Source organism: Amphiura filiformis, chromosome 9, assembly GCF_039555335.1.
Source record: "Amphiura filiformis chromosome 9, Afil_fr2py, whole genome shotgun sequence".
Lineage (NCBI taxonomy): Eukaryota > Metazoa > Echinodermata > Ophiuroidea > Amphilepidida > Amphiuridae > Amphiura > Amphiura filiformis.
Window position 1 is genome coordinate 59,210,675 of NC_092636.1, and position 25,791 is coordinate 59,236,465.

The window sequence follows — 25,791 nt, forward strand, 5'->3', positions numbered from 1 at the left end:
CAGTTTAGCTTCAAAATGGCAACATTTGTCACCAAACATTTGTCACCTCTTAACCCCAATCTCAAAAAGAAATATACGAGGGGCAGTCAGTATATTTTAAGAGTTGACTCGATCGTGACGTCATATGTGGATTGTTTTCATGGCATTTCTCAATGATTACATAAACAATGTACATTTGTCTTTCAAACAACACATGTAACAATTATATCATACACATGATTACGTAACAGCATTAGAATAAAATCAATATACTAGGGACACTGCCAAATCACGCAAAAAGGCGGGCCTTTTAAATTACAGAAAAAACATGTGTTTACAATGTCCGAAAACAGCAAAAGTACAAGGTGCATATGGCTAGTTTTGGGCAGGAATAAACACTAGGTCCTCCGTTTGCATTTGGTAAGATATGAGACTTGCCATTAAACTTTGGTGGAAATGGGACGTCTGGAAACTTCAACAACTTTAGGGCTTGAATGGAAGCAAAATTATTCTGCAAAAATGGCGAAAATGAAAAAGCAGTTATTACAAATGACATTAATTATCTCCAAAATGAAACAGAGTAAAATATAATGACTGGTCACGTGTGAGAGCTGGTACTCAGTGCGATGATAACTGGTGCAAATGAAACAACAATCTCATGCATGCGCAGGTGGGATGACCGATACAACATGGTGGAAATGCACGAAAATTGCTAAATTCCATGTAAATAGGGCCTAAAATATTACAAAATGCTATGAAAATTGTAATTTAAATATTCATATGAATTTTTATGGATGATCTCAACCTGAAATGAACAGAAAAGTTTTAAAAATAAATTTCTCATTCAAACGATGGTCTCTCTCTTTGTACCACTACTTTTTGTATAAATGTAACAATGGTACAATAACAGTTATATTTTAATCACGGATTCAAATATTTTCTAGGGAGACTCCCGTTTAAATGTTTGGAGATTAGTCAACAGAATTACTGGCAAAAAAATTTAAATTTCCACGTTTGCTATTTTTGGCAATATCAAGATTTTTAAAGAAAGAAAGCCTTGTTTTTGTCAAAAATAAGACATATTTGACCACGCATTTTAAATAAACTAAAACCTTTACAGCCCAACAAACATGGTTTAATGAACTGGTAGTTTGTGTTCTATTACTGTTCCAAAAGGCAGCATTCTCCATTCTTTAATTCCCGAGAAAATATAGAAAATACAACAATACCTCATTTCAGCCTCTTATTTCCCTTAACAAAAACGCCTCAATTTCACCAGGTGACTCTAGACCATTGATTTTATGCTAATGCTGTTACGTAATCATGTGTGTGATAGAATTTTTACATGTGTTGTTTGAAAGACAAAGGTACAGTGTTTATGTAATCATTGAGAAATGCCATGAAAAGCGATCCACAAATGACGTCACGAGTCAACTCTTAAAATATACTGACTGCCCCTCGTACATCACTGACAAATTTGCTTAGTTTTATAAAATCAAAACAAATATTTTTTACATTCATTTCACAGATAATCCAAGAATATCTATCCTGCAAACAATTTGAAGAACATGATGTTTAATAAGGATTAAATCTGATTTTGTCTCTGGTATTCTGTCAGTGTACAGCAATTTGTGCTTACCTTGCATTTGGCAACTTCTTGTTCCTGTCTGCGAGTTTTTTCATCCAGAACTTTGACAAAATCCTGAATCTGTGAGTTGTCACCTATATCATCATAGCCTATGACATAAGACATAGAAAACAAAATTGTTGGCTTCTTTTGAAATTTTGGCAAGTACAGGAGACAAACCTGTGGTCACAAGCTGGAGTGCCCATCTCTCTTTTGAAGCGATCAACCCGAGTCCTCCATAAAATTTTGCTGTGGGGTATAGCTACACCTCTTCCACAGCACTTCTGTTACCTTCCCGGCATTGAGAAAATCTGATACCCATTTGTTCCCCTGGGTGTGGTAAGGCAATAGGCGGGAAGAGACTTGCCAAGTGCACAACGCATTGATGCCATTGGGATTTGAAACCATACCTTTCGTTTATAAGTCAAGTCAAAGTCATAGACTACTGCGCCACTGTGCCTCAGTCACAAAAATGTTTTAATCATAAAAACAATTACACTACATTAATTGTCTACCTCAAACCAGGTGTTTTCCTGATCCAAAATATTGGGGATATGTGGAAGACAACACGGCCCCGGGGAAGACCAGCTAAAGGGCTGATCTGGGCTTTCCCGTGTATAAATAAGATTGAAATGAAATGAAATAAAAAACCATGAAAAGCTAAATTATGAAACTTACCTGGTATGCTGAATTCTTGTGCAGCAAGGTTTATTTTTTTGTTTCTCTTGTCCACTGTATCTCGATGTTGCTACAAGATAATAGCAATACATTATTGTAAACATGGACTTGTTGCACTATTATTATTGTTGATTTCAATTATGGAAATCGAACCAATTCCCAGCTGCTAAAAGAACATTAAAGCACAAAGCTCTCCAAATATTGTCTACTCAACTTGGATATCAGTGCCCATATTCTGAAATCACACTTACAGCAAGCTTGCTGTCAACCCTGTGACCATACAAAATACCCATCATTAAGGCATGGTTATTTTCCAAAGCAAAGTTACAATTAGCAATTGAAAATAAAAGAAAAGATAACTTAGATTTTACAAAATTGGCAATTATCAAAAGTCAGAATCACAACATATTACTGTACAGCTCAGGTGCAAACTGGTGATCTCAACTGTATATACCCCACAGTATACAGGATGTCCCAGAAAAATTAGCGGGCAAATAAATTTGGACGTAAGTCGAGGAATAGACATCAGAAACCAAAAATCTAAACATCAGTGTTCTGCATCTGCATCTGATACGCCAATTTTACTGGAATCGGTTGACTGATTGCGAAGAAATGAGCGAATACATAACGCATGTGTCAATTCACTTCATTCCAAGTTTGAAAGAAAGATCATTCAACACAATGCGCACTAGTGGTTAACTGTCAATGGGCTTCATATTTTGTTCTGTGAAATCGCTTTCATTCTTTTTAAACAATCTGTTTCTTGTAAAACATTTAATTAGGTTTTGTTCAAATTAAGATGATGCTCGGTACTTAATTTGTAAATATATTTTTGTTAATGTTGATATAAATATTGCATACAAAATTCCAGCTGGCTTAAAAAAATTCTCACACACATTAATGTTTTTGGAATATTTCCAAGAAATTATAATGCAAAGTTTAAATCTTTTAAAACTTCAACATTAATGTTGCATGGTATCAAAAATTACACATAAAGCTGTAAACACTTGATCATAATGTCATTCTTGGCTCAAATGTTCTTTGGAAAGTTAAAATATAACATATTTGCACAACATAAAGAATTAAAGTTGGAAAGCTTCCAATTGCAGAAGTCAAAGTTTTCTCGGACAAACTGTTATTCATCTTCAGTGAAAGCATGAATAACATAACACCGTCGGATTATAAAATAGATAATGTGGACTAAATTTAATGAGATACACAAACATTAGGAAGCGGTGAGCGAGTATGAAAAAAGCGCCTGTTGATGAAACTTGTTGGAATGAACTGCATTGATGCATGCATTATGTAATCGTTCGTTTCTTCGCATCCAGTCAGCCGAATCAAATACAATTTTTGTATGTGATGCACAACAAAATAGGGTATGCGCTAGATTTAAAATTGTTTGATTCTGATGTCTATTTCTTGACTTACGTTCAATTTTATTCGCTTGGTAATTTTTTCTGGAACACCCTGTATATATGCAGCAATGTACGGTTGTGCATAATGGATTAGTTAAGGCCTGTAGTACACACAAAAGGTCATTTAGTCAAATATGATGACATAGGTCTCACATTTAAACATCTAAGTGACCTTACCTAAGTAAATACTCCAAGAAAGCCCTAGTAATATCACCACCACTGAAATGGTTACTACATTTGTGTTACCTTTTCCTCCTGTTCAAGTTTGCCTTGTTGTAACAACAATCTAGACTTGCCGTCTCGCATGCGATCCACGTCTTGTTTTGTCTTGGCTAGTTGCTTCTCATTCTATTGCAAGAAACAGGGCAAAATAATCAAAACAAATAGTACAGCATGTGGTCAAAGTGTTGTTCGATATCAGCATTCAATGTATTAAATAAATTATGCATCAATTCTGAAATAAATATTTATCTGAAAAGTTAACGGGTAATAATTATAGCTATGTATGCAAAATGTAACCCAATCACCCAAGTGTCACCTTGCCACATTTCTGTGTACAGTACTATACCAAGTATGTTCCCAACACTTAAAAAAGTACAATTAAATTAAGAGAAAAAAAAGTATTGCATAATGAAATAAAATATTTGCAATGACAAACCTGTTTAAATGATTTATTTTTTTCTTCCACAATGTCTTGATGCTCTCTGTATATCCTGCGCAACTCCTCAACAGGACCTTTATCAAATACAAAAATAACAATTTTTATGAGATGTGTTGTACATTGCAAGTCAAAATTACAAAGATAGTGTTGCAGAAATTGCCTAGCGTAGATTAGTCTTAATGGAATGTTAATAAAATGTTATTACCAATGCCTCACCTTGAAATATCTGCTCCAGGCCATCCTCCAAATCTTTCATATTTCTCTGCATCTGCTTCTTTTCAGCCTTCAGTTTTTCTGAAAATAAAAGAATTATAACAATGAAAACATTCACAAATATATCATATCAAATGGTAACCAAATGATCTAAAGGATCCAGACAACTACCCTATGCATTTAACCATCTTTAGCCTCAGTGGCAGCTGAGATTAAACATTTTTTTCTCTTGACCCAAAGGCTGACAGTAAATTATTCATTTGATTTTGGGGAATGGCCTTCTTTTCCTTGTTCTTATCTTCAAATCTGTTTCTTATTTGTCTTTCCATATAGGCCAGCATACTTGCAGTTTTTAGCCTGACTTGGGCATTTTTGTTTGAGCTTGGTTCCATCAGGACCCAAGTGTTTCTCTAAACAGAGCCATTGTTAAAACTTTAACAATGGCTGCGATGTCTACTGAATAATTACTTATACAAGGTTGCCCCTATTGGTTTCACTAGCTACTGGCTAAACGATCTTACTGAACAGATGTGCACCAGTAAATTCTCATCAAATTCTCATCAAGTTCCAAGTCGGTCTGAAAAAAAGTGGTGTTTTTCACCACACCTTATTAACACCCCACACCCTTTCTGTTGCTTTTTGTTAAGTTTGACCAATTTTTACCTAGTTCTGTGCAACGTTTTACTACTTCGTCATCCTGGGCATCGATTTCCCTTATACGTTCCTGAAATTGAAAAAACATTAACCATTCTGTTCTCATATTTGTCATATCATAAGATCCAATGAAGCTCACTGTTTTTTACAATTTAAAAGTTAGCATGTGATACTTCAAGGAGGATGGTCCACTCCAGAGCCGACTATAGCAAGAAAAAGCAATGCACCCCCATGCCAATTTGCAAAAGGTCTGTTTTTTCCTGTTAAAAACATTGAAAATCTGCCCTTTTTTTGAAGAAAAAAATTCACAAAAGGTCCACTTTTTAGCAGAGTTGTAACGAGTCATGACTTGTGACACAAGTTAAATGATGCAACTAACTTGAGTAATATTTAGCTGACTCAACCCCATTGACTTTGCACAGTGATTTGACAGTCAAGTTGACTTGACCTAAAAATAGGCTAAATGACTTGACTCAAGCAAATTTGGTAACTCATTAGGGTTAAACTGTGTTCCATTGTTTAGAACAATAGAAACCGACTGTTGACCGCTGGTCGAGTTTTGGTTTCATCCCTTACAGCCCTGCTTTTTATCCTCCACTCCCCCCCCCCCCCAAATGTGCATGGTTCAATCAATCACCTCATCCCCACATTCCTACTTCTGTGCATCAACATGACAATTTTTGGTTTGGGGGAAAGACCATAGTTTTTTCATTAATCCAGTGAGGTTTAAAAGATATTTTGCTTGGATTTATAAGCCAAAATATGCCTCAAGTTGGTTATCCCATTTATTTTTTCACAGTGCCTTCAAAATCATGGTTTTGTTTATCTCCATTTAACACAAATGATAAACTTATTTGGAAACTTAACTTATACTCAAGTTAAACTTAAATCAAACTTAAGATAATATCTTTAATTTAAATTGTAACTTTTTTCAAGTATTTCTGTAATACGTATAAGCTGCAAAACTTACATCAATTGGAATAAGTTGTTCTTTAATCCTGGTAACTGAATCCTTAGCTGCTGACATCTGGGCCTTCTTCTCCTGAAAATCATTTTCTAACTGCAATTGAAGCAATGAAAGTAATTCCCTGGATGATCATAATAATGTAAGAGCAGCAGCTGTCACATAGCAATATCCTTCTTTACTTACTTGAAAGAATGTGTCCTTCACAAGCAAAGTTACACACACACACACCTCCAATCTAAGGCATGTCCTAACCCCTTTAAGGTCAGATCTAGTAGCATTTTCACACTGTATTTTACACTTAATGAACCATGAACATCCTTGCTTCTGTGTGTTTCCACAGTTGCGATTAAAATATTACTAAAAGTATATAACTGTCTTCATTTGGAGGTGCTTACAAATGTAAGCCCCACCCAATCCATACATAAACATGAACACACCCTACACAAAATGCAATCAAACATCCAGTAATCCAGCACAGTGCATAGACTTTGCAACAACAACAAATGCAAGATGCATAGGTTTCTAACAAAAAATAAATTGTGCCGGTACTTATACATCAAGACTTTCATCGCAAAACATAATAAATGCCCTTTTCTGATATTTTTGAGTCAAGATCACCATCACAAAATGGGGCTTTTAAAATGACACCAAAGTATACTTTTAAATTCCACTTTTTGAGATATGGTCAAAAGTATCACATATTTTCTTATTATTTTCTTTATATTTTAATAGCTTAACTTGCATATCTCAAATTGGTAAAAATGGACATATCGCATTTTGTGATGAAACTCTTCACATGTAACATTTATATGTGCTATATGGGGTCCTCCAAAATATGTGTAATGTAGATGTAGGTGGGGTGTGTGGGGACTGGGGAGTGTATTCATGCGGGGTGGGTGTGTGTGAATATCATGAATCTTCTACCTGATTTGCTTTCTCCTTGTTCTGTTTGAGATACTTTATTTCCACCGTGTATTCTCTGATAGTAGCAGACTGTAATCATAAACAATAGAAAATACAAAGTCAACCGCAGCAACAAATTTAACAATCAACATACACATTCTTCAATGTTAATTGGTTCACTATGGAAATGGCAGACAGAGACAGAATGCCTTTTGGCTTAATACAGACACACAGGTAGAATAAATCCAGCAAACATATAGCTACTATAATAGTCCATTTAGCTTCCTCAAGAGAATGACAGAGTGCAAAGTTAAATCATGTGTGTTGACTCAAAGAACTGGTGTCATAACATGTGCGATCAAAGGAGGTACTTACTTACTCAAGGAAGCCAAACGGACTATGCACATACACACTATGTCCCCTTCCTAAAGCAAAATAATTGTGTATTGGGCTATTCCAGATGTATTCCGCACCCCCTATGGAAGACACTTCCGAATTGGGCTATAAACAGCGAATTCACATGTCAGGAAAAACCCATGGAAGACACTGCCGTCATGGTGGTAATATGTCTAATATGGCCAGCCGAATTCACGTAAATGTAAATGTCTTCCATAGGGTTCCAGCTGGAATTAGAACATTTTTTGTTTCCAGCAATTCAAGTAAATGTCTTTCATAGGTTAATCAAGATGGTGATCATAAATGAAGATTCTGCTGGAATTGGAGCATTTTTGACCATTTTCCAGCCGGAATATTAAGAAATGTGAATGTCTTCCATAGGCACATCATGGCCTTTCACAATCCCCACTCTTGTTTTTTTTTCGTTTATTTTAGCAGCGAATTTCACCTAATGTCTTCCATACCCTCCAGCCGGAATCTTTGCTAAAAACGACTGCTGGAATTCTAGACACATCTCAATTCCAGCTGGAATTGTATTTTTTTTATGTCTTCCATAGGGGGGGGTGCAGAATACATCTGGAATAGCCCATTGATGATTATACAAGATGATACTGGACGCTTAATCACCAGAAAGAATTAAGCCGAGTCAGACACTTCAGCTCATATTTTTCCCGTTTTGGTTATTTTGCAGTTTATAACAGTTTATTTCTGCTAATACATTAATCTTATAGGAATGCGTCAAAGAGTGACTGATCACATTACATATGTATTGCTGTTATTGAGTTATGACAACTAAAAGGTCAGAAAGAAAATCATGCACATGGGGGAGAAATAAAACCTATTACAATGAGCCTTGGGATCTCAGGTATTGAACCCATACCTTTCCCTAAGAGTGTGTGGGCTTTAGTTTTTTCATTATGTGATTACAAACACCCCTAGCTTGGTATCGCTGTGAACCACCTTCAGCAGAAACATAAATATCTCACCTGATCTTTTCTAAACTTAGCCATAGTATCAAGAGCCTTGATGTATCTGCAAGCAAAGAAAACAAAATAATATCAAATTTGCCACCTTTCAGAATGAAGATATTGGCAGTTTTTTCTATAGACAAACAGTGAAAGTGATCACATTGAGAAAGCCATCATCTAAAATGGCAGAAGTTGATAGTACAAAATTCTAAGGTATTTGCTGGTATAGAGATTCGCTTTACAATTATTGTCAAATATTAATTTGATGGCAATCAATAACATAACGCAATAATTACAAAAATATCATCCTTTCTTACAAAATATTTACATTTAAGATCAATTCTAACAATTATACTATACAAGTACCTTGTAGCTGCAAATATGTCATCAAACTTGATCTTCAAAGCTCTTCCTTCACCAAGGGGCCTGAAACAAAATTGGGCAGAAAAAAAATCAATAAATCCCATTCCTATATTCTCATCTTCATAAGTTGACTGTTTCAAACAGTATCACCAATCACATTTAAGGAGTAATGACAAGAGGATGGTTAAGCCAAATAATATATATATGTTGCAGTCAATTTTAATCCAATCTAGCGTATCCAGAAAATATTGCAGTTACTACCTCAATTACCCTAAGTAATTTAAGTAATTAATCCAACTGTTTAACTGAATGTACTATGCTGACTCCTTATTAACAAAGGAATACTTTGGCGAGGCATTTAACAGCATTGAGCAATTTTGAATTTTGACCACTGTATGAACTTTGACATTCCAGATCTTTAGTCCATTGCCCAATGCTAACAGAAGGCCAGTAAATTTATGTTTCAAGGGCTATTTCATTATAAATGACACGTTCACAAAAATGGCTTTTATCATATCTGGTTGATATAATTAGGGTGATAATGCAGTGTTATTAACTTAATTCTAAGTATGCCACAAACTACAAGCTACATGAGCATTTTTACAGAATTCTGTCTATTTTTTGTATAAAAAAATTGCCAAAAGGTACATTTTTAACCCAATTTTGGAGTCCCATTTCATTTTGCCCATGTATTCTGAATTAATTCTTTGAAAAATTAGGTACATTCTATAGCAATGTGCTTGTTGCAATGAAAATATGATATGTGTGGAACATCATGCAAGTTGAATGGTGAAAATTGGTGCAAAAATGTTAAAATTCCGTCGCTTCTTGCAAAATTGGCATTTTATGTTAAATAAAAAAATGAGTGTCCTCTCCAATTCATGCCTCCATTTTTGTTAACATTAAAGAGGAAATATAAACCCTTACCCTACCTGTATAATCTGTGTTATATTACCAATTGATGGGACAGGGCACTGATTGAGGAATTCATTTATTTTACATACAGTAGACCACTTGTTCTTGATACCACAGTTCCGCGTTAAAATTTGTCCTCTCCAGAACTGAAGTTAATTACTAATTGTTGAAATAAGAAGGATTATATCATAGAATGTGAAATTTGTAGAGGAAGAGTGGTCTTCCTTCTACCAAGGTGGCACATGATTTGGTATTTGTTGCATTTTGCAAGCCTGTATCCACGATTCTGTTTGCAATTTAACAAATGTCCTCTCCAGCACAATTATGTCATTTCCATGAATTGGTAAACAAACTAAAAATAAAAATTTCAAAGAGCCAAACCCACAAGAAATTTTTGCATTTTATTGCAAATTATGCTTACAAACCACTTTAGTGTTCAAATTATTGTCCAGTTGTTGAGAACACATATGATATTATTCTGCATTGAACTTCGGTTAGCTAAAAATTGCAATATTCCTAATTTAACCAGAATATTAACCCTGTTTGTAGTGGATTTTAAATGCTGGGGATCTTTTATGCAATAATATTGATGCAATAATATTGATGCAGCTAGACTAAAGTTAAAGTATGCTTTATTATGTGTTAAAAAATGTGTCCTATCCAAAACAAATGACACAGGAGGGGTCTTTTATTTTAGGTTTTCCATGACTAGTACAACAGATTGACGCAGAATACTCACTTATGCATCAGTGTAGCTATTGGGCAGGACAAAATGACTATTTCATGAATTTTTCATGTGAAGATAAAGTTTATCCTTAAAATATGTAGTAATTTTGCACCATTTATCTGGATTAGTATCAATTTACTAATTGTTTTATATTGAAACTGGCATATTTAAGACACTGAAGTGTAAAGGAACATACAACAATTATTACAGACTAAATAAGTATGAACCCAATGTTGGTTACATATACTCTTTCAAAGTTGTGTATTAAATTGTTTAAAAAATGTCCCTCAGACGGCAGCTATGTTTTACACAGCAAAAATTCAATTTAATTTTTTTAATGGTTCCTGAGGGTTTGACGCTCTAATATTTTGAGAATTATTGACACACCATCTGAACTTTGAAATGATAATGAATTTGCATGAAATAAATGAGTTTGAATTTTGACCCCTTTTGGGACTCAATGTTGTCATTTATAATGAAATAGCCCTCAAGTCATGAAGTATGCTAAATTATCCTTTAGTATATTTATATTATACTAAATTATCCTTTCTTAGCTAGAAATTCAGGTTTGCCTATCATTTTAATAAATTTGCCTGTCCCAATTTGACCTTTAAAACATTTACCAGACTTCTACAGCCCATTGGGGGTTCAAAGAGTTCAAATATGTGCTACTATAGCCTTGTTTTGCAAACCTGGTCTACATGTACTAAAAAGGTCAATAGACTTTCTAAACACCTGCAATTATAATGTAGCATTTGTCAAAGGCATTAATTTTGCCCGTCCCAGGAGCAAACAGACGGGTGGCTAGCTAAGACACTGTTTTTCACTGTTTTGCAGCTTTTTTCGTGATTTTCCTCATTTTTGTCTTATGGCCTCTCGCACCCCTGCAAATGGGAAGTGGCAGGTAAAAAAACATTGGGGCCTTTTGAGGGAAGACCCTGAAATGTGTTCTTTCTTTTTGGGAGGGGGAAGATTCTAAAATTGGGTCTTTAATTGGGAGCATACATTTGTATGTTGTAACAGTAGGAATTTTTGCACAAAAAGGATCTAATGTAATTATAGGAGCAAAATTTAGCCTTTTTCGGTTCGGGGGGGGGGGGAGGAGGTCAGGAGGAGGTCTTTGGGGGCAAAATGAGCAAAAAACACAAGGTCTTTGGGACTGCACATATCGAGTTCTTTTAGGGGAAAGGGGTCTTTTGGGGGAATGCACATATTGCACATCTTAATATTAAGTGCCACCCAGTACCAATAAATCTCTTTAACGAAATATGAGTTACGGTTCATTGTAAATTACCATTGATTTTGAGACTTACAATACTGTGGTAAGAGTTAAAGTAAACCACACCCCTGTTTTTGTAAAAAAAAACATTCAAGTTGAAGCCTGCTTGCCTTAATGCACTTAAAGAATTTTTTTAATTCTGGTTTTACACGATTGTAATGTACTTTAGTCAATAAAGATACTCTGCAAAAATCAAGACTTTAGGTGCTGTAGTTTGGTCAAAATCCGATATTTTGAATAAAACGATGGAACCAGCGCTTTATTATTACGATGGAAATACTACTCGAACACGTATGCACAGTACATTACGCAGCGTCGGGATACACACACACACGCCGAGGATCGTACCGTATTACAACCGCTGGAGTAACATGCATGGGCGCTAGTAGTAAATTCCAATTTTCTATGCTTTACCTCACTTGGTCGGCTCAAAATTAAAAGGGTGCATATCTGACAGTAAAAGCTAACATTTTATGGAAAATAAATACTAATCTATTTTTACAGAAATGTTATAATATGGCTTTAAGTAAAAAGTACCCAGAATATTGTTGCTAGAAATGTTCAGTCAAAGAGAAAAAATTTCTTACCAATTGGAGTCTTCTTGATGACAGAAGATGACACTGTTGAGTACTGGCTTGGCCACTCCCAGAGAAGTTATCATCTATATGAACAAAATATCATATTACATATCTCATCCATAACAGAGTACAAATCACTACATACTTATCCAGTTACAAGCATAATTTTTCCTGTTTTAGCTTGTTTTCTTTTTTTGGCATCTTAAGTTTTACTTTAGATGGATTTTACTTTTCAAGACAATTTCAAAAATAGGTTTCCTGTATGGTTTCTATCAGCATTGGGCATTATATATGCTCACCAGAGGTTAGAATTCAACATTGTTCAAAAAAAGGATATTTCCATGAGAAACATTGCAAAATACATGTAGGTCAAGGTATGATATAGGATCATAGGCGTAGATCCGGGGGGTATTTTGCCAGGGGGTGGTCAATACAATCATCCCCCCAATGTTGAGACCTGTATATGGGTTTCTGACCAAATTAACCTTATATTGTTCAATAAACTTAATCTGTCGCCAAAAAGTGCTGGATTCACTATACTTCAAGAAATTTTTTCCAACCCCATCCCCCCCAATGTCAAAAAGAAAGCTACGCCACTGTATAGGATTCAATGGGCACTGACTTTCATCACCGTGTTAGCAAGATATAATAAAACATCTTGGCTATACCAAACTATTCTTTATTTTATTTGTTTATAAACGGTGAACACTTTGAGACCATTTTGGTACAAGTCTGAGAATATTTTAGATTTTTCCCTGATTTTTTGTGGATTTTAAAGTATCTACCAAATGTGATCCTTAAATGTACATAATTATTAGGTGAAAGCTAATATTTGCCTAGTAATCACAAGTAGTCATTTTTATTGAACAAATGTATTAATTGACTTTTTAGTGCATTCCCATAGTGGGAATCTGTACTCACCTCTCTGTCAATTTCCGCACACTTGGAGCTCAAACTAATTTTCTGCAATAAAACACAACACAGAGGTTATCCATCAGTTCTACCTTATTCAAATATAATTGTTAGACATTTCATTTGTACCATATTTGACCTAAATCTGGGTGCCTTAGAAAGTCATCATAACTTAAGGGGGTACTACACCCCTGCCCATTTTTGTGCCTATTTTTGCAATTTTCTCAAAAATTATAATGCATTGGGGACAAGTAAGATATGTATATTATAGGGGAAAGGACTACAACTGCCTAAATTCATTACTATAATCAAACTTTAATTATTGCACATAACATAATAGTTAACATTCAAGAGCTGAATTTGCAATTAGAATGGTCTTTTACAACAGTAACCATATTGTTATGATCGATGAATTAAAGAATACTGGCATAACTGGCATGTATGATGAGTTACCTCTCCATAATCATTCACACGGCTTATCACTCCTTCCAAGGTCTTACATTGGATATTCTTCAACTGAAAAATAAAAAACAAACCTGACATAAATATAAATTTCATTACCATTATTACATTATACTAGCAGTAATAAGAACAATTATCATCGGGGATTTGCCATTTGGTCTAATACCATTTGGTCTAATATCCATTTCGTCTACATCCATTTCGTCTAAACCCATTAGGTCTATATCCACTACGTCCAATAATCATTTGGTCCTTTAATCATTTGGTCCGATAACCATTTGGTCCGATAACCATTTAGTCTAATAACCAATAAGTCTAAAACCATTTAGTCTAACAACCATTTAGTCTAATACTCATTTGGTCTATAACCAATAGGTCTAATACCCATTTGGTCTAATACCCATTTGGTCTACACACCATTTAGTCTTACAAGCATTTAGTTTATTAATAAATAGACGAAATGGTATTAGACTAACTGGTTATTAGACCATACGAGTATTAGACCTAATGGTTATTAGACTAAACGGTTATTAGACCAAATGGTTATTACAAAAATATTAGACCAAATGGTTATTAGACTATATGGTTAGTAGACATATCGGTTATTAGACCAAACAATATTAGACTAAATGGACATTAGACTATATGATTATTAGACTAAGTGGCAATTAGTCTTTTTGGTAATAGACCAATTGAATATAGACTAAACGGGAATTAGACGAAATGGTATTAGACCAAATGGCAATAGACCTTATCATCATCATCCAAGAGAGCCACCAAAACCCATTAAGGCAAGCAGGCTTCAACTTGAATGTTTTTTTTTACAAAAACAGGGGTGTGGTTTACTTTAACTCTTACCACAGTATTGTAAGTCTCAAAATCAATGGTAATTTACAATGAACCGTAACTCATATTTCGTTAAAGAGATTTATTGGTACTGGGTGGCACTTAATATTAAGATGTGCAATATGTGCATTCCCCAAAAGACCCCTTTCCCTAAAAGAACTCGATATGTGCAGTCCCAAAGACCTTGTGTTTTTGCTCATTTTGCCCCCAAAGACCTCCTCCTGACCTCCCCCCGAACCTAAAAAGGCTAAATTTTGCTCCTATAATTACATTAGATCCTTTTTGTGCAAAAATTCCTACTGTTACAACATACAAATGTATGCTCCCAATTAAAGACCCAATTTTAGAATCTTCCCCCTCCCAAAAAGAAAGAACACATTTCAGGGTCTTCCCTCAAAAGGCCCCAATGTTTTTTTACCTGCCACTTCCCATTTGCAGGGGTGCGAGAGGCCATAAGACAAAAATGAGGAAAATCACGCACAAAGCTGCAAAACAGTGAAAAACAGTGTCTTAGCTAGCCACCCGTCTGTTTGCTCCTGGGACGGGCAAAATTAATGCCTTTGACAAATGCTACATTATAATTGCAGGTGTTTAGAAAGTCTATTGACCTTTTTAGTACATGTAGACCAGGTTTGCAAAACAAGGCTATAGTAGCACATATTTGAACTCTTTGAACCCCCAATGGGCTGTAGAAGTCTGGTAAATGTTTTAAAGGTCAAATTGGGACAGGCAAATTTATTAAAATGATAGGCAAACCTGAATTTCTAGCTAAGACCCTGGTGTAGAATCATGTTAAAATGCCAAATATGGGCTGAAAATAAAAGAATATATTTTGGCAACAAAAAGAGGAAATCAGGTGAAAAGAGGAACTCTCACACCCCTGCACTTGTAGGATCTAGAAGGATCCCATTTTTTTAGCATCTGCCTGCAAAAGACTTTTTAGCATATCCCCCCGAACTATTTTACACATAATTTCCCCAAAAGATGTTGAAAGTTGCATGTCACTTGGATTGCCTTCCCCCTGAATGGTACACACTATCGGGTCGATTTAGAAAATAAAATATACATGCACAGATGAGGTTTGGAAAGTACAAGTACATACACAGGGATGAAATTACACATGCAGTAAATTTTACATGCATGAAAATCAGGCCGAACATGGACAGCAATCGAGTTTCCTGGTCTTAAAATATTTTGCGATATGATCAAGTTGGTCAAGATAGTCAAGTTAGCTCAATCGATAAGGCGTTGACTATGGCGCGTGAGGTTGCATAGTGGTGCCTAGTATGCTCTCATGGAAAAATTGAGTTAGCTTGAAATTCCCCTAGACAAGGAACTTACTGCTAAGGGGTGGTGCAATAATTATGTACCCCGGGGTGAATTATAGGGGGGCAAAGATTTTTGGCAGGCCAAAAGGGGGGGCAAGCATTTTTGGCAGGTCGAAAGGGGGGGTCAAGCGATTTTTGGCAGGTCGAAGGGGGGGGCAAGCAATTTTTGGCACAGATATTTTGGGCACCGTTTATATTACGCCCTAAAAGGCGTGGGAAAACGCATTCTGAACACGCTCAAATATGCAAAATTTCCTGCTCGCTATGCGCCGCATTATATGTTAAGGCAATTTAAGGTTTTAAAGTCGGGTGCCCCAAATCGTGCATGTGTAAGGGGGGGCAAAGATTTTTTGCCACGTCAAAAGGGGGGGGCAAAGGTTTTTGGCACGTCGAAAGGGGGGCAAAGGTTTTTGGCACGGCCAAAGGGGGGGCAAGCGATTTTTGGCAGACCATTTTGAGAATTCACCCCCCCGGGGGTACACATAATTATTGCACCACCCCTAATTGTCTTGTTGTAAACCGTACAAAACTTGGGGAGCTGATCCTGGTTGCGAAGGTTATTTGTGGAATGTCTAGGGTGTGCCCTCTTGAAGTCCCTGATTTGTTGTTAAATGGTTTATGGAATGATGTGGTGGGGCCGTAGTGGTCAGCGACAGCCTGTAAAGTGTGCTGAGGCTTGTGAATTTTTTTAATATTGTGATAAATTTTGCCACAATATCGCGACATGGGAAAACATTGGTGATGCCCACCCTTAATTAGCTGTACGTATGAATACTTCACAATGATATTCATGAGTTCTCGCACATAAACATCTTACATGTCAGTACTAAGACATACTTGGTATAGTCAAGTTAGTCCAGTTGATAGGGCATTACACTTCAGTGTCAGAGGTCACAAGTTTGAGCTATGGTGTGGTTGGAAAATGTTCTTGTGAAAATAATTACACTGACTTGAAATTCCCCTGGACAATTTAGGAACTAGCTGCCATTGTCTTAGTTTATCTGTATGTTACTCAGGGAGCTGATTCTAGTTGCAATGGTTATATGTGGGTAGACTAGGAGACTATATTGAGCTGCATCCATGAATGTTGTACAATGGTTTATAAGGTGTGTCTTGAGCCACAGTAGTCAGAAAAAATCTGTAAAGTGTGCAGAGTGGGTTGGCATTTTGCACTATAAACCCCAAATTTATTTATTTACACATATGTAGGCCTATATTATACACATGGGTGCCTGTGTAGGGGAGATCTCACACACATTACAAGCAATGATAGAGCAGCAGGTAATGGATAGCTTTGTGTCACTAAGTCATCAAAACCAACCTTTTGGGTAGCTACAAGATTTCTTGTTACCACGACAGGTTTCCCAGACACATCTTTGAAACTCAGCTTGACTTGAGCTTTCACTTCAGTTTCATGAGCCACCTATATGGATAGTAAATGCAAATCAAAAGAAACATTAAAAAATTGTACATAAGTCCTAGAATCAATATGGTTGCACATCATGTTCACATGAAAACCACTCGGCTTATTGATTTACTTAATCATGTTTCAAATTAAAGGCCATGTAAAAAGATTAAACATCAATGCCTTGCAGCTATTTCCCACACATATGTGGCACCTTTGAAAATATGTGACTGTGTTTTTGAAGCGGCATCCATGATAACAACACTGACATGACATGTAAGCCACATTTACAGATAACAATACAAAGTAAGTTATTTTCCAATATCATTCTGGGGACATATGAACAGAATGACTATATTAGGGCTGACCTTAAAGAGTGATTGAAGAGGTTCATCTGGTCTGTTAATTAACTCTCTTCATGCGGGTGTCGACTGCAGACGACATGTTTCAAAAAAATTTAAAAATTCAAACATTTCAGAAATGTAAATTTTCATTCATGACCATATTTGGAATCAGCATGAAAAATGCATTAAAATGAGTACAAACAAGCCTAGTATTGGTTCAGTAGTTCTTAAGAAAGCTCTTGATATTTTGAGAAAATATTTCAAAACTTCAACTTTTTCCGTTGAAGCGCATGGCTAGCACGCAGATCATTATTCAGCTATTTATGAGTTTATTTATCACTTTGTGACTTTTAAAATGAAAAACTTCAAAAAAAGCTGTGCTTTTATAAGCTTACCTTAGGATCATGGATGAAGGCAGCAGCAGTTTTAGCTAATGGCGGGGTTTCACCAGTTGTGACATATCGCAGACACTCAATCACAGACTAAAGAGATATAAAATATCGCAATTTTAAATACTTAAAACCTCTGAAAGCCAGTATGTAGTCTGCTGGTGTTTTCTCCTGCAATTTTCCATCGCGACAACGGACAAGCACTGCATTTTCTGTTCTCCTCAGCAGTTTTCCACTCAAAATTTGATCGGTGCATTGTTCTTCTTAATATTTTATCGCAGCGGTAATTTTTTGCATCAGCAGAAACACGCTGCGGTATGCCTCTGAGCAAGGCAGAGGGGTGTCCAGGTGTCATTTGGACACCCTGCTTTCAATTTGGACATCTTAAAATTCTGATTTTTATAATGGAGTGAATAGGAAGTGGACACCCTGATTTGGTAGAATAAGGTATTTTTGACCATTTTGACACCCTAAAGACACCCCTCAGGCTAATGCCTTGCCTCTGAGTTTATTACAATGGCAAAGATTACAAACACTATATATTCTGACTACATTCAAACTTGCCTTGCATTTGGAGAATAAGAAAAAAAATCTATTTTAAATAAGAAGAAAAAACAACAACAGAGAGACATAAATTTCAAAACAAAATATTACTTACAGTTTTGCCAGCCCCATTGTGTCCTGTGATGAGTGTCAGAGGATGAAAGAATTTGATGATTTGTCTATCATGTTCCTCATGACCAAAGCTGCGAATGCCTTGAATACTTAACTTGTCTATTGAGGACATGATCAACTTGAGCTATGCCAGTTTATTCCACTTGTTACAATGTAGCATGCTGTGTAAAAGATTAAGAATAGAAGATTTGATAAATGCTTTTGTGTTTTTGTCATCAGTTTTAAAACTTATTTTTCATTTCAGTTGGGAAAAAAGCAATGGGCTATACCAGACAAACGATGGGGCCAGCCCTAACCCTAACCAGACAAACGATGGGACCAGGGTCCTTGAACGAGTTTTGTGTCTTGAGTCTTGAGATAAATACTCCATAATTAAGCTGAGCTGACGCTGTCGCTTGTCCTTGGAGGATGTGCTGTGCAGAAGTACCTCGGGTGCTCAAAAATTACATTGGTGCAAGTAAAAAACCATGGCTGCCTACAGCTTCTGGTGGAAGATGAGACCTGTGTTTGCGGCACATCCACGCATGGTATCCATGCAAGTACCGAGTACCCCCCCCCCAGATTTCTTACACAATTTAAGGACTGTATTACATTGTAGTTCATTCCTCTAGCTGAAACTTTTTAATTCATTCATTTATTCATATTTATTCAGCACTCCATTACTTAGACAGTGCAAATATTATACTGAAAAAATTGGTTTCCCACTAAAAACTTGATACAATGTTTATAAAGACATTATTAGGCCAAAAAAAAAATTGTTTGTTTGTCCTCTACAGCTTTGAAAGAGGACGTATGGGCGGTGGATTTTTTTTTTTTTTTTTGATTTTTTTTTTGGATTTGGCACATTCCTGGACCTAGCTAGAGCTAAATGCTACAATCATTCATGGTGACTTAAAAAAAAAAACATGTTGTTTCTTTAATATGCAGTTAAAGTTATAATTTGTGTTCATGTCATAGTCTTTTAATGATTTCAAATCAAATGTATTTTGAAGTCACTAAAAATAATAGACTATGACATGAACACAAGTTATAACTTTGCATATTGAAGACACAAAATGTTTTGGGTGGCGTTTTTAATTTTCAACCATGAAAGATCTTGGTATTTAGCTCTAACTAGGTCCAGAGATACTCCAAATCTGAAAAAAAAAGTGAATTTTACTTATTTTTATAAAAAAAAAAAATATAAAAAAAAATATTGGTCAGGTCTTAATCTGAGGAGCAGGCGGTGGAGGACAAACAAACAACTTTTTTTTTTTTTTTTTTAAGACTGCATGCGTCATGGATAAATAACTGATAGCGATAGAAATAGGTGCACTCACTGCACTGATAAAAATGCACAATTTTAGAGGACAGATAAAAACTGTAATTTAAGGATACTAGCTCCAAAAGCCCCTAAAAAGAGGCTTCCATTGGGGTCCTTGAACTTGGCAACAGAGCACACATGAAACATATTCAGACAGAACAAACAACAAAATGAGAAGCAGATAAATATAATACAAACATCACGTGGCAATGAGTGAATTGAGTATCGGAATAATATGCGGTTCAATATTGCAGTCTGTTTAGATTCATAGTTAACAAAAAAAGATTGCCAACTGCTGTGATGAATTGTAGACCTTTGTTCAATGTATCAATATTGAATTTGGTGATCAAACATGTGATAGGAAATAGGAATAAGCATGATAAGCAGAAACCATTTCTTGGCATGCTGGAGGCGGGCAATTGTAAAAATGGAATTTTTATACATGATATATCATGAACTTTGCAACTAACATTGCTTTATGGTGCCATGCTTCACCATGCTCACTGATTCTGTCGTGATTTAAGAGATACATGTAGCTCCAAGCTCTATTCTCATCATATCCAACGTCGGTTATCAATTCATGATAATGATAACATCTTGTGATGTGCATGTGTGGTGCTGACGAAAAATAAACCGCATTTTGTAATGGTACAACAAAACAATGCCAATTTTTCAGATATATTCTTTATTCATCCTTCTTGCACTTGTGTGCAAAGTTTCAACTCTGTATCTTAAAAGCAACTTAACTTATGTGCGCAAGATGGTAGGGGTGTCAAGAGTGGCTATAACCATCAAAATATCGCACATCGAAAGTCGAACACAAGCACAAGTTGTTTTCCTTGTTCCGGGTTAACTACACCAGTTGTGAACTTGACATTCATGGGGATACTAGTAGCATATGAGTAGAGGGTACATAGATTATGTCATGAAAAGGAAATGTATATTTGGTAACATTAACATATGACATTTTCAAAAATCTACATACCGGTACCTTTTTTTGGGACACCCGGTATGAAAAAAAAAGGCAAACCTCAGTTAACACATTTGCTAGTCAGCCAAATTGGCCTAAACATGTTAAACCGGGGCCCAAACACAACACAATACATATTTTACACAGATTTTTCAAGGAGAGTTTTAGGAAACCTACATAAATATGTTGTCTATGCTTCACTGACCCAAATATATGATTTAAATTGTGATGAGATAATTGCACATGGATAATGGAATTTTAGAGGGATTTAACGATTTTGATAGCAGTTCCACATAGAAACGCTGCTCTATCATGAGACTACATCATGTACATATATATGCTGTTTTGTTTTTTAATTGATGCATGCATTAAAACTGATTTTGATAGGACCATGCACAATGTGGAATTGAGGCCGAATTGGTCAAGATGGGAGATGCCGCGCTTGTTGATAGAAAGACAGCTTAGGCTAATAGAAATTGGCACTCCTTTCATGGTGGATAATAATAAAATATAAAACATGCAGGCATATGTCCGGCACTTAGGCAGGGTGATTCTTTGTTGGATTATTTTATTTGATCCTATTTGTGACCTCTTCTCATAATTTATTACTTTCTTTTTCTCACAAGTCTGAAACATCGAGTCGCAGACTCGCAGTAGGCCTACCGTCCATGCGAACTTGGATGTAAGCTTAAGCTTAGGCCTATATCATGACGGTGTTGACGCAACTTAGAAAACTTGGAAGTAGGGCCTATGATATATCTCCTTAAATTTGCCTCTGTGAGCCTACTTTAATAAATACGAATATAGAGTAGGCCTATGCCTATGACTGTGAATTAATTTAGATCATGAGATGCCAAGACAAACAGATATCGTAAAAGTCACCGGCGCTTGCAAAAGTTATGACTGAACGCTGTGTAGGCCTACAGTGGTTTATAGGCCTACTCGTCATGTATATTTTGGTCGGGGCACGTACCGGGTATGTATAGGCCTATTTGCATGCTTGTCGTGGTCGACCTGGCTAAAAATCCTGGCGTTTGCGGGCCGAATGTGGCAACCCAAAATTTACTGGTCGACCTGGGAGAAACCGATTTACGATAACTTAGGTGGTCTATCGTGTGCGATACGATATTTTAGGTCGACCTGGGATTTTTTTCTCCCAGCTTGACCCAAAACGCGGAATTAAGTGTACTTACCCGGTACTACTTTTATTTTTTATGTGTACTTTTTGTGTTTTTATCCTTCGTATGTACCTATTAAAATAAAGTGAATTGAAATGAAATGAAATGAAAGTCCCACATAGAAACGCTGCTCTATCGTGAGACTACATCATGTACATGTAGGTATGCCAGGCAAACACATTTGCTAGTCAGCCAAATTCGCCGACAATGTCAATGCATTTTTACATAGAAATTTAAAACAACTGGCCGAAGAAAGAAACCTTCATAAATGGTCATTTTCACGGTAAAGGGTGTAACTTTGGATTTTTAACATTTTAATCCGTAGTGTTCTAATAAAGCCACAGAATTCCATAATTTTTGGCCACATAAGTCATCTAGTTAGCAGCTACCTTGGGTAGCATAATCAGCTTTGGGAGTTACTGCGTTCAGTTTTAGCAGGCTTAAATGTACTTAATATTGCCATTTTGAAAAACTATAAAAAACAGTAACATTTTTGTAAAACCCTGTGTTTTCTTCAGTTAGTTCATGGATAATTTTTCTTATCCTGAAAGTACAGTCATATGTTCAGTAAACACTGCCACATTAGATTTAATTGTGAACGGCCCTGTATTTTTGAGAACCGGACTTGATATTTATCGCTTCGAGGCTTCATTTTCCGTTAACAATTGTTAACAAACTTTAATGGGTGTAGCTTTGGTTCATAATTCTTGGTTATTTCTTCACTTCTTCTTGATTCATAACAGTTGTTATCTTAACTTGAAATGGGTAACAAAAATTAGCCGATTTGCAAGCTTTTAAAATTTTATAAAATCTTGACTTCAAATAGCCGTTTTCCGTTAACTTTTTGAAGCCTCCGAAACAAACTGTTCAGCAAGCTTGTGCAAATATAAATAAAAGAGCTCATCCAATCTATTTATTAAAATGTAGCAAACTAGATCCTCAAGTCACATGTTTTTAAATCGTGGAGATATATATCACCGTTTGAAAATGGGACCCAATACAAACTTTCCGTTAACAATTGAAGCCTCCGAAATAAATGAAGCCTCCGAAACAACAGTAAACTTAATTATCATCTATGCATATATCTAAATTGGTGTGTTTCATACTGATATCTGCATTGTAATTATTACCTGATATGTGCAGAATGTCATAAATTTAAAAAAATTGACATTATGGTTAATGTTTGAAAAATATACTGATACCTTAAAAAGCCTGTTTCGGAGGCTTCACATGCAAAAAACACCATACTTAACAAATGGGTGAAAAAATTAATGTGTGATAAATCTACAATATTTGCCGCATAGAATCATTGATTCAATACACACAAGAAAATAACAGCTTAGATGATCCCAACACTGTTGTTTTCAAAAAAACTACTTCTGCAATGTTTAACAATTGTTAACATGAAAAAAAAAAAAAAAAAAAAGACTTGCTGTGATAATTTAATTTTTGTCACAACTGAAATTCAATACTTAGAAGCAAAGCATGAAAATTGGTAATTGTGATATTTTTTACCTATTTTTTATGTCAACTTGTAGTAGTTAGCTAAATATTTTACTTTTATGATCACCTGTGTTGTTAACTGAAGCCTCCGAAACACAAATCGCTTGAATTGCCAATTCTAAAAAATAACTCCAATTTCTGTGAAACTTGGCTGGGAGGGAGGTTCCTTTCATCAAGTAGTATTTGTACATGAAGTTAGACATTCAAATTATTTTAGGAACCCAATTAAAACTTAAAAAATATGTTTAAGGTTTGGAAATTTCCATTGTAAATGACACTTGATGTTAAAAATTTTCAAAACTGCAATTACAAACATAGCAAAACATGGTATAAAATTTAACTTATATCTGTTGACTTACTTTGGAATGGAATTTCACATGTATTCCAGCTTTCATGTCAAAATTTTCTGAGGTTATGTAAAATACATTTTTTCTTAGATTTTAACCAAAATGTTATGCAAATGTCAAATTTTTTATTAGAAATCAAAAGGTTTAAGCCTTGAAACATTATTTTACTTGAAATTAAGTTGCTTCTATGCATGATTTCAGTAAACAGAAACATATTTAAGTGGTTTGAAATTTTGACCCTAAAAATCAAAAGTTACACCCTTTACCGTGAAAATGACCAAATATGTTTTCTATACTTCACTTGACCCAAATATATGATTTTTTTATGGTGATAAGTCACTCGCACATGGAATTTTAGAGGATTTTGATAGCAGTTCCATTAAAAAAGCTGCTATCATCATGAGATTAAGATCTAGAAACACCCCGAAATGCCGTTTTGGGGAATTTTGCTAGCTGAATCTTTTGACATTGTTTGATGAAAGTCAATCTTTGACAAGATGTAACTTTGCTACGGAAAGTGCTATGAAATTGAAAAAAAGGTTTTCAGTTTTGGCTTTGTTTACTCAAGGGCTTTAATTTGATATATAAAATGATGCAGTTTGATGGCAAATTTGAATTCACCTAACATACCTAGTACATGCTGTTTTGTTTTAATTGATGCATGCATTAAAAAAATTTAGTCAGCCAACTTTCAAATTCAATGTCATTGTCAATGAAAGTTGGCTGAGCTGACTAAATTTTTTGATGAAAGTCAACCTCTGACAAGATGTAACTTTGCTTTAGTCCTGATCAAATTATGATTTATATCAAATTTTGCATTGCTTCAAGAATCAAATACCAAGAAAATTCTTCAATAATCATGCAATACTCACCAATTCCCGCGGATACATTGCTTCGAATTCCTCGACTTCGTTTTTCAAAAATTGTAACGTGTACACGTTGTCAATGGCTGTTTTGGTTTGTTAGTTTAACGTATTACAGTTGCAGAGCCCCATATTCTAATTTCATGATGTAAATATATTTTTAATTTAAAATTATTATAAGAGTGTGATGATTTGCGTTTTTTCTGTCCAATGATATGATTTGCAAGCAGCTATATTAAATGTTTCTTTTTCATTAAATACACTGCATTTCGGTTTGCTACAAGCAGCCCGTAAGCCATCAATCAATTATCTAGGGGGCACACCACTAAATAATCTTCCCATTGAAATACACGTAAAAACACAAGAAAGTAAACTCGTTTTTCTACCCTTAGTTATAAAGTTGAGAAAATGTCGTAAGGATTTTCTTAAAGTTCTGTAGGCATATCTAGTTTTATTTCTAAATGCTCAAATTTTCTTTAAAGGAGTGTTTCGTGATCCTAGCATCCTCTTTTTATGACATTTTTCAGTACATATCCACGAAAAAAGCCTATTCTCAAAATTTCAGTCTTGCAAACTCTTTGACTCACTGGTCTTGCCAATATTACTTTATGGAAGCGAAATTTGGGGTGTAGAAAATATTAACCAAATTGAGATATTTTATCGAAACTTTCTCAGAAGGCTTCTCAAAGTAAATAAGAAAACTGTTAATTGTATGTTATATGGAGAAACCGGTAAATATAAACTGCAAAGCATAATTGATAAAAAATGATCAACTTCTGGAGTAGACTTGTAACTGGTAAAAAGAGTAAATATTCTTTAACATTGTATTGTCTTATCAAAACTATACATGAAAAGAATGATAATACACATCAATTTGGATGGATTAACAAAATCAAACTCATTCTGAATCAAAATGGTTTTGGATACATTTGGTTGAATC

At 35.2% G+C, this 25,791-nt stretch overlaps 1 protein-coding gene across 1 annotated transcript in view; it reads right to left on the reverse strand.

Moving 5' to 3' along the window:
• The window catches only part of LOC140161225 (DNA repair protein RAD50.L-like), a 57,386-nt gene extending 32,382 nt beyond the window's left edge, over positions 1 to 25,004 (reverse strand). Inside the window, exons 1-17 of the mRNA XM_072184674.1 lie at positions 24,861 to 25,004; positions 18,671 to 18,848; positions 18,019 to 18,105; positions 17,196 to 17,297; positions 13,692 to 13,754; positions 13,248 to 13,289; positions 12,336 to 12,409; positions 8,831 to 8,890; positions 8,483 to 8,528; positions 7,122 to 7,190; positions 6,201 to 6,290; positions 5,240 to 5,300; positions 4,580 to 4,657; positions 4,361 to 4,437; positions 3,949 to 4,050; positions 2,285 to 2,354; positions 1,619 to 1,716 (exon numbers count right to left, since the gene is read on the reverse strand). Coding sequence (XP_072040775.1) covers positions 1,619 to 1,716; positions 2,285 to 2,354; positions 3,949 to 4,050; positions 4,361 to 4,437; positions 4,580 to 4,657; positions 5,240 to 5,300; positions 6,201 to 6,290; positions 7,122 to 7,190; positions 8,483 to 8,528; positions 8,831 to 8,890; positions 12,336 to 12,409; positions 13,248 to 13,289; positions 13,692 to 13,754; positions 17,196 to 17,297; positions 18,019 to 18,105; positions 18,671 to 18,799 — 1,248 coding nt within the window. The 5' untranslated portion in view covers positions 18,800 to 18,848; positions 24,861 to 25,004. The remainder of the gene's footprint in view (positions 1 to 1,618; positions 1,717 to 2,284; positions 2,355 to 3,948; positions 4,051 to 4,360; positions 4,438 to 4,579; positions 4,658 to 5,239; positions 5,301 to 6,200; positions 6,291 to 7,121; positions 7,191 to 8,482; positions 8,529 to 8,830; positions 8,891 to 12,335; positions 12,410 to 13,247; positions 13,290 to 13,691; positions 13,755 to 17,195; positions 17,298 to 18,018; positions 18,106 to 18,670; positions 18,849 to 24,860) is intronic.
• Between the last annotated feature and the right edge of the window lie 787 nt (positions 25,005 to 25,791).